General features: G+C 39.9%; 1 protein-coding gene across 1 annotated transcript in view; it reads left to right on the top strand.

Moving 5' to 3' along the window:
* Nucleotides 1-464: 464 nt before the first annotated feature.
* The window catches only part of CNTNAP2 (contactin associated protein 2), a 1,332,959-nt gene continuing 1,323,638 nt past the window's right edge, over nucleotides 465-9,785 (top strand). The window contains exons 1-2 of the mRNA XM_054726631.1: nucleotides 465-495; nucleotides 823-933. Of these exons, the coding sequence (XP_054582606.1) occupies nucleotides 465-495; nucleotides 823-933 (142 nt within the window). The remainder of the gene's footprint in view (nucleotides 496-822; nucleotides 934-9,785) is intronic.

Here is a 9,785-nt window from a genome sequence, read left to right as displayed (position 1 = left end):
TCGCCTCCTGCCCCTGAGGGCTCCCAGACTGTGAGAGGGGGCAGGTGGGGCTGAGGGACCCCCCTCTCCAGTGCATGAATTTTCATGCACCAGGCCTCTAGTTTAGACATAAAGAAAATGAGAAAGATCCATTAACCCTTTGCACTCGCTTTTTTCATCGAGCTGCTACCGATGCCAACCGTGTCGAGTCACACTCAACATCCCAGTGCAAAAGGTTAAAGGATTCAGAGAACAAGCTAGTAGTGAGGAAGGAGGACAAAAAATGAATGTGGCTATAGAAGCCAAGTGAGGAATAGAATTGAAGGATCACCTGGTACCAACACAGTTGACTATTCAAATATGGGAACTGATGCATTTTAGATGCATTTCAAGTTGGAGATTATTGTGTTCTCCTTTCCTGACACCTATTTCTTAGTCTCTTAGTTTGGGTAGCATTCTTCCTCATCTTCCCTCCTCCAATCTCAATGTTTGGAACCCTCTACTCCTATAATGAAGGTTGTCAGGAGATGACAAATTCTGAAGCCTATTAAATAAACAACCTCAACTTTGTACATCATGCTGAGAGAGCAGGTCTGAATTGAGGCCCTTAGGCAGAAAGCACTGGGTCATAGTTATAACTCGTGAAAACCAGAAGGTTGTTTAAACTGTTCCTGTGATTTGTCAGAATGTCATAGTTGAGTTGCCTAAATTCTGATCATTTGCTAAATTGTTGTATCATAGATTTTTTAATTTGTTCTGTAGTCAGTAATTATTTTAGCAAATACACACCAGTTGTTATATAAAGATTTTTATTAATGCTTCCCCCTTCTCTCTTCTTTTCAGAAAAATGTGATGAACCCCTTGTGTCTGGGCTCTCCCATGTAGCTTTCAGCAGCTCGTCCTCCATGTCTGCAAGCTATTCTCCTGGCTATGCCAAGATCAACAAGCGAGGGGGTAAGCAACTTCTTTCTCTTATCTCAGCAAGTGTGTTAAATAAGAAATTCTATGTTTACAGATATAGTGGCATACTGTACATAGCTGCATATAACTCTGTCCTCAAAACCAGCCCATACAATCTACTTCATTGTGACTGTCACACAGCTGGCTTTCTCTCTAGCCCTCATGTCACTTTGCTTCTACATGTCATACAAGATACAGTTGATAACCTCAAAGTGGATCAAGGTAGAAAACAACAGAGGGAGGTTATTGCCTCCTTAAGAAGATAAAAAAGAAATTCAGATATGGTTATGTTAATAAACAAGAAGTTTTTCATGTCATTGTAACATTCATATGCAAATACCCTTAGGAGAGGAGCCATGTTGGCTGAAGTTCATGCTAAGGAATAAACGGCTAATAAGCCACATTTATTGAGGATACATATAATTAGCACAGCATGACGTTACTTATCTTAAAGACAAATAAAGGCAGATGGGAATTCCAGAGGGAGAAAAAAAATGATGTATGTAAGGGAAGCGGGAATGCTGGGGATATATTTTCTTACTTCACTATTGGCAAGAATTTGTCCTCTGATTGTATATTTGCATTTATACTCTGTTTCTCTATGTATTCATACACCATACAAGCATCCGAAAGCAAGAAGATCATATACCAACACAGAAGGGTAAAAGTATGTAACTTGCTAATTATACAAATACAGAAAAGAACAAATTCAGTTGAGTCTTATGTTGATACACATTGGCTTCAACTTTTGTCATTATCATTTATTTAAATTATATTCTTCAAATACATTTTGGAGAGAGATAGCTCATGAATACATAGAGAGGCAGAGTATAAATGCAAATATACAATCAGGGAACATATTGATATATGCATAAAATTTAATTTTAGGGGTACCCCCAATACAAATCCATCTCCTATGGCTTTGGTATCAGGGACTAGTATATGACAAACTGGGGAGAAATATCATATTTAAATGGAAAATCCACTTGTAATTCTCTCATGTCTTTTGAAGCCTACTTCTTTAAATTTGCTTGTTTGTTTATCTTAGAACAATACCTAAGTCTTGTGATTTGTATTCTGGATTTATCTCAACATTCTTTATTGAAAGTTTCCCAGTCTATGTCATTCTGAGTCAATGGCAATCAATGGGTACTCTTGCCAAAGGGAAGCACAGATATTAAAACTTTGAGAGTTCTAGATAAGCTATCCACTACCTAACATTTATATAGTACTAGAGGCCTGTTGCACGAAATTTGTGCATGGAGGGAGGTTCCTCAGCCCGGCCTGCACCCTCTCCAATCTGGGACCCCTCAGAGGATGTCCGACTGCCAGTTTAGGCCTGATCCCACAGGCAGTCAGACATCCCTCTCACAATCCAGGATGACTGGCTCCTAACCACTCACCTGCCTGCCTGCCTGATTGCCCTAACACCTCTGCCTGCCGGCCTGATCGCCTCTACCTTGCCCCCTGCTGGCCTGATCACCCCTAACTGCCTCTGCCTGCCTACCTAATTGCCCCCAACTGTCCTCCTCTGCCAGCCTGATTGCACCCCCAACTGCCCTCCCCTGCTGGCCTAGTTGCCCCTAACTACCTCTGCCTCACCCCCCACCACTGTGGCTTTGTCCAGAAGGAAGTCGGATGTCTGAAAGGTGGCTGGTCAACCCGGTCTAATTAGCATATTACCCTTTTATTAGTATAGATAGATTATATAGAATAGGATTGCTTAAATGGAGGGGAGGGCCTTTTTTTAGCAGGAGGAGATGCTCTTGGCAGACAAAAACACATAATCCCTCTATCTGGACTGATAGCCAGCCATATGCACTACACTGCCAAACCAGGCATTAAAAAATTGAGTCACTTTCTTACACCTTACACCAAACAACTGTTTCCCTTAAAAGCCCTTCTCAGCCCCCACCTTAGGTTCTTCCTTCACAGTTCACCCAGATTAGGTTCTGATTGGTCAGTTTCTATGCCAGTCAGCATCTCCAGGCCTATCTCTGGGCCTGGTCAGAGAGGCGGGGTCTGATCACCCTGCTTCTCTCCCCCAGCCTCACCAGCAGCTGCTGCCGCTGCTGATCAGCCCCACCTCTCTCTCTCTCTCCGAGAAGTCAGCAGTTCAGCCCACTTGCCCACTGTGTGTGCAGCCTGGCATTTGGTCCAGGCTGCTGGCGAGTGGGCTGAACTACTGACCTCTGGGAGAGAGAGAGAGGCTTGGCTGCTGGTGAGGCCAAGAGAGAGAAGCAGGGTCTGAGCACCCTGCTTCTCTATCCAGGCCTCACCAGCAGCTGCTGCCACTGCTGATCAGCTCTGCCTCTCTCTCTCTCTGAGAGGTCAGCAGTTCAGCCAGCTCGCCTGCTGCACACACAGCCTGGCAATCGGTTGAGCCTCCGGTCATTGTGGATGTTACGACCCTGGCTCTTTATATATATATATATATATATATATATATATATAGAGAGAGAGAGAGAGAGAGAGAGAGAGAGAGAGAGAGAGAGAGAGAGAGAGAAAGAGAGAGAGAGAGAGAGAGAGAGAGAGAGAGAGAGAGAGAGAGAGAGATTTTACAGATTAGATAATGCTTTCCTGTGTGTTCTAGATGTCATTTTATCTTCAGAACAACCTTGTTAGATAGAATGTTAGGTCAGAGATGCCAATATTTCTTCTGCCAAGCTTTCAACTTCCTACTTCATATGGCTTTTGTAGAAATAACCCTCCTTCTACAACCCCAAAGGGACTGCCATTCCACCACATGGTCTTCTCCATCTACTAACCATGGATGATGAGAGAGAACCCATGAGCTCAACTGATGCCCTCAGAACCTCTGTGGTTTTTGTTATGTGACAGAGATTTGGGGACTGAGAAGGCTATTGGGGAAACCAGGAAGGGCCATGTGGAAAAGAGAAGTAAAAGCAGAGACCACATGGATCCACATAGAATGTGGATAAAGTCCTGGTCATTCCTATTCTCTTTTAGGTCCCTGCCATCATCATGCTATAACTCTGACTGTATTTCTTGAGTCTATGAAATTTACCTTTCTAATTCTAATGGTTACCTCCTCATGCCTGAGCTAATTTGAGTAAATTTGTCTTCCTAGTTACTAAATATCTCCTTATCCAAAACAGTTTTCATTGGCCCCATTTTACAGATTAAAATGATAAATATAGGAACCCAAAAAGACATCAACTGGGAGTCTGAACTTGAGATTCTAAAGTGGCATAGCTAGGGACTAGTGGTTCAGGGACACAAATCTATGCCGTCTACTCAATTCTGACACTCTTCATGCCCGATTAAGCCAGATGAAGCAATATCAGTGCTGCACATAAATTTGCCCAAAGAAAGAACCTACAAAGAGGTAGAAGGTTTAAGGCAAGTTTGATTTATGTTTATATAGTCAGAGCAATCCTGTCATGAAATCTCAGAGCTTCTTAAGCGATGCAGATCTTGGATAATTTCCTTTCTTTTTCACCCTCTTGCCACTTTGGTTTACTTGGTAGATCCTTCAATGCTGGCTGCTTCTCAGAGACTTTTTCTTTTTAGATTTACTTCCTGGATAATCCCTACCATGTTAGAAACAGTCTTCTCTATTAAAAGCAAAGGGCAGAGAGTTGTTGGCAGTGTTTTTAGAAGTTATTTCACCTTTATTTCCTCCAGCAGGGAGAACAGATTGCATTTGTAGACCACATAATTGACGATTGGTTCTAGGAGGAATAGGTGTATAACAGACATCTGGAAAGACTGCCTGAGCAGACCCCGCAATGTCCCAACTTGTGTCTTAAAGAGAACTACAGTCTTTACCTTCCCTTAACAGACACCACTGAAGTTAATAACTGCCTCCATGCTTTGATGCCTTGGCTTAGTCAAGTCACTGCTTTTATCATTTTCTGCTTCCTGTTGTGCAAGAGGGAGCTTTAGGAATCAGTATAACGCCAACCTCCTCTTCAGGTCACACGTACAGTCTATATCGATACCTTGGCACCACGTCTCCTAGGCTCCTAGGCGGCTCCAATAAGAATCACACTTACTCTGCTCTTCAGAGGGTTTGTTCCCACTTCTCCTAAAAAGAAATTTTTTTCTCTCCTTTTTCATACCCTTAATATCATGTCCCTTAGTTATATTTGTAAGCACTTTCTAATTTTTATTCTTTCTCCCCTTTCCTGCTTTATATATTAAAAGGATCACAGCTAATTAAATCCCAAACCAGAGCTGATGCACTATGAATTGGGAAAGCGATCACAAAGCCTCCATGAGGACATTGTCCCTCTTGGTGCCAGGAATGCCTTAGCTTGTGCTCTTCTGTTCTCTGTTGTCCCTGATCCACCCTTCTGTTCCTTATTGCCCACCCTGGCAGCCAGTAGCTGCCAGATCAAGTAATATTCTTAAACTTGATGAGGAAGCTTTTTCCTTAGACTATAACATCAAGGCTTAAATTGTGAAATAGACTCATCTTTCCAATTGGTGAGCTTCTGCGGGGCTTCTTTTCCCAGCCTTACAAAGGGTTCAGCATTCTGGAGAAAGGGGCTGTGCGTAGATGATTAAAGAGTCCAGAGACGAAAGATCATTTTGAAAGGCATTGGGGGTCAGAGGATCTTCAGCTAAAGGAGCTAGAAGACTCCCTTGTCTAAGGACCCCATGGTATTTATTTAACACAATTTGTCTTAAGGCAAGGTGGAGATATACACTTCAAAGGATAAGGTTTCAAAGGGTACAGAAGCATTGTCAGTTTGGGGAATAGCCTACAGCTGTTCAGGTCTTTGGCCAACAGGAGGCAATAAAATGCCCTGAGCTGTCTGGCAGCAGACAATCCTACTCAGGTTTGGGGGAAGTGCCATGTAGCCATTTCCAACAGGTAAACTACATACGTGGCTCACCCTTGTTGAGTCGCCCAAGCTTCACCAACCTTTTGGTGAAACTCTTGCAATTATGACATGCTGGAATGGGTTCCCGGTAAGCTTCTGTCCATGTTGGCAGATTTCACTCCACTATTTTCCCTTCTCCAGCCTCTACCCTTTCTCAGTGTGTCTCTTAATCTGCTCCTTCCTACTCACTAATGATTCATTATTTATTAAGAATTCATTGGCTGAAGTGTTTCTTCTCCTAGGAGCATTGGCCTTTTAAGACTAGATCCTTGGGAGCAGGAAAATCCAGTAGGCTGATTTTCTAATATAGCATTTCAGGATATTTGACATTCCTATTTGGACTGGCTATATTTCTTCATCTTCGAATCACTCTCCTGGAAACACCTGCTGATTTTGCAGGCTCTGACACAGTGCTGAGCAGTGGGACAAGAATGACTTGTCTTCATGCATAACTAGGTTTTAATATGGAATCAACCAAGGATGAGTATGGTATTAGTCAATTATTTAAACTTTCTGCATCTTGGTTTCCTGATTCCTATGGGCACTATATAATTTATCACCTAAGCCAGGAACTTTTGACAGAGAGTTCTATTAATAATTACACCAGAGTAATCTTGGAAGTCTGGGCCCCCTCTTTATATTTTAACATGAATCAATTATACACTTTAACAGAGCTCTGGTGAAGGCTAAATGAAAAAACATGCAAAAAGTGTTGCATTTAAATATTAGTATTTTTGCCATCAGTTGCCCTCAGCTCCTCAAAATAATAATGCAGATATTAATATTTTAAAGCAACTGAAAGAAATCCCCTCGTCGTTACTAAAATAGCACTTCCCTAAAAAGTGATTGCTAGGATTTGTGTTTTTGCCAGTCTTTGGGTTTCCCCTGTAATCATCTAAGAAAAAAAAAAGATATTATAATAATTAAAAGATAAAAATATTTTAATGAGTTTCACATAATCAGATTTCCTCTTTTTTAAAAATATATTTTATTGATTTCAGAGAGGAAAGGAGAGGGAGAGAGAGATAGAAACATCAATGATGAGAGAATCATTGATCAGCTGTCTCCAGCATGCCCCCCACTGGGGATTGAATCCACAACCCGGGAATGTGCCCTTGGCCGGAATCGAACCCGGGACCCTTCAGTCCGAAGGCTGACGCTCTATCCATTGAGCCAAACCAGCTAGGGCATCAGATTGCCTCTTAACATTAACTTAAATGTCGCCCGTTTTTTCACCTTAAATTGCATTCATTTCAAATAAAATAGTTTATGTCAGTGATTTTAAAGTGTTATTTTGTTCTTAATTATCTTTATATTTTTTGAATTAGATTTTATAGACTCTAATATAATATTTAGTAATTTTATGATGTTCAACAAAGCCAAAAAGAATTTTTTGGACATTAGGGAGAATAAAAATAAATGTTTATTCCCCTCTACTCATTCATATAAATTCTGTTTTTAAAATTACATATTTAAATGAATTATTTTAAAGCCACCAGTAGGTCTTTGTATTCACCTTTTCAATTGAATGAGAGTTACCATCGAACACTATTGTATGTTTTATTTTATTCTCTTTACTCCAATTCTCAAATACAAATGAAAATCTTGACTTCACTGGAAGCTTTAAAAATTACATGTACAATACATGATACACTTGTATGATTGACACTTGCTCTGATGGAATATTAAAAGAATGTTCAGCCCTAACCAGTTTGGCTCAGTGGATAGAGCATCGGCCTGTGGACTGAAGGGTCCCAGGTTTGATTCCAGTCAAGGGCATGTACCTTGGTTGCGGGCACATCCCTAGTAGGGGATGTGCAGGAGGCAGCTGATTGATGTTTCTCTCTCATTGATGTTTCTAACTCTCTATCCCTCTCCCTTCCTCTCTGTAAAAAACCAATTTTATTGATTTAAAAAAGCATGTTCACCAGGAAATGGCTCATAATTTGTTTAGACATGACTTTTTAATTTGCAGATACTATTGCTATTTTTCTGCTGTGGCATCAAATTTTATAATGTTGGAATTTTAATTCCTTCTTTCCTGTCCCCCATAGAAATATATGCTGGTTGTGTAGCATTTCCCCTAGAGCACTGTTTCCCAAGGTGTGTGATGTTACTGTGTTCTCTTGCACCTGCACATGTAACACAGATGTCCACAATCAAATCAGCCAGGCGGATATTGGGTTCTATGGTCCTCTCTTGGGGAGTGAGAAAACCTCTCCATCGTGGGGCATCTGTAGGGCCAGCAGAACATGTTTTCACTCAGGGAGATGCTGTTCTAAAATTTAGCCAATCACTCTATACATAAGAGTTTTAATTGGGTTTGTTTAATATGCTTAGAAGTACAGTTGTGTCCCATGGGTCTTTGATAATAGTGTGATGGAAGATAATTTTGGGTTTGGCAGAGTGAACAAGAGTTAATTAGAAAAAGGGAGTTTCTAGATTTGGGGCATTAAAAATGAAGAACTTTTTAGTTAATTATTTTAAGGAAGTTGCTGTTCTGCTAGGTTTGTTGCAAAGATCTTCATATTTGTCTGTGAGAAAACCATGAACGGGATTAGAATCAGTGCTACTACATTAACCACTGCTACCATCTGTGAAATGGCTCTGGGATATTAACTTCCTGACACTCTCCTTATATCACAATATTAACAGTTGATTGTCCAAAGGAATGGGAATATTGTGAGTAATCAATTAATATATTTGTAATATGTCTCTGTAATAGATGCCTTGTAATTTTATTTTCCATGAAATATTAAAAACCATGATATTTGGTAATTGCCTTATAACGTTTAGGTCAAATGGGGTGGGAAAACTCCACATCTGAACCAGCAAAGGAATATATTTAAGTGAATATTTATTTTGAAAAGATGTCCAGAATAAATGCATCTTTGTAGATTTGTTGATACAGAGTTACAAGAACTAGATTTCCCCTTTGCCCTTGGAGAGACCTTGGGTCCCTCCCTCCCTTGCTTTAACTGGCTCAGTTACCTCACTTCTATAATGAGAAACTTGGGCTACATCACCTCTAGGACCCTGTCTTCTCAGAACACCCTCATCTTGGAGGCAAGGTGAATCACAATTTCTTGTCTTGATCCTAATGGATACTTTCTCTTTAATAACCTTGAGAATAGCCATGTTATTTTATCCAATAAAGTTTTTACAAGTTGAAATTTTCTTTCTAAACCATTCTGGAATATATACCAATAGTACCTTTTGGAGGTTAAATGTTTAATTTATCCCTTTGATATTTGCTAATTTTATTCAGAGAGAGGCTTTAATACTTTTTACATCTCTGCTAAGAAGGTGGGGAAATTATGTGAATGGTGTGTACCATAGCAGAAATATTCATCTTAAAGCACAATGCTTCACACAATCTCAAAGCACTTTCTTAACATGGTACTGCACACATTTGACTCTCAAATATTTTCTTAACAAAGAACAATTAAATCAAATTATACTTATTGCATATATTATTCCACCCATTTTTAACTTCAAATACTCATTGCTTCTATGTTGAATGACTTGTTAAATCAAGAGTGAATATTTGCTAAGATTTTTCAGTTTCCAAAAAATGATGCTTTATCTTGTTACTGATGTAGCTAATTATGGTCCAGATAATGATAGAGAATAGATAACAATAGCAAACATTATTATCATAATTTATAAATTAAAAAAAAATTAAAAACTGAATGTACATGCAGAACAATTGGGAAATGGCCCCAGGGTATGGATGTTATCCCAATGCTTTCAAACTGTGAAACAGCCATTTAGCTCAGGATATTTTTTGCATAGATGAGGCTTCAATTTAAGTGGCTTCATCCAATTGCTAACAGGTTCCTGTAGCTAACAGAATACATTCTATGGGTCCTTATATGTCTAGCCCATAAGGAATACAGTACATTTTGTGTTTCAGATGCATTGTAGCCTTTGAGAAAAACAAAGGTTAGAAATGAGCAGGGAATGTCTACATGTCCCTGTCTGGGGAACTCC

This window comes from Eptesicus fuscus, chromosome 14, assembly GCF_027574615.1.
Source record: "Eptesicus fuscus isolate TK198812 chromosome 14, DD_ASM_mEF_20220401, whole genome shotgun sequence".
In the NCBI taxonomy this organism is placed as follows: Eukaryota; Metazoa; Chordata; class Mammalia; order Chiroptera; family Vespertilionidae; genus Eptesicus; species Eptesicus fuscus.
Note: the sequence above shows the minus strand (reverse complement) of the source record. Positions and strands in the feature narration are given on the sequence as shown.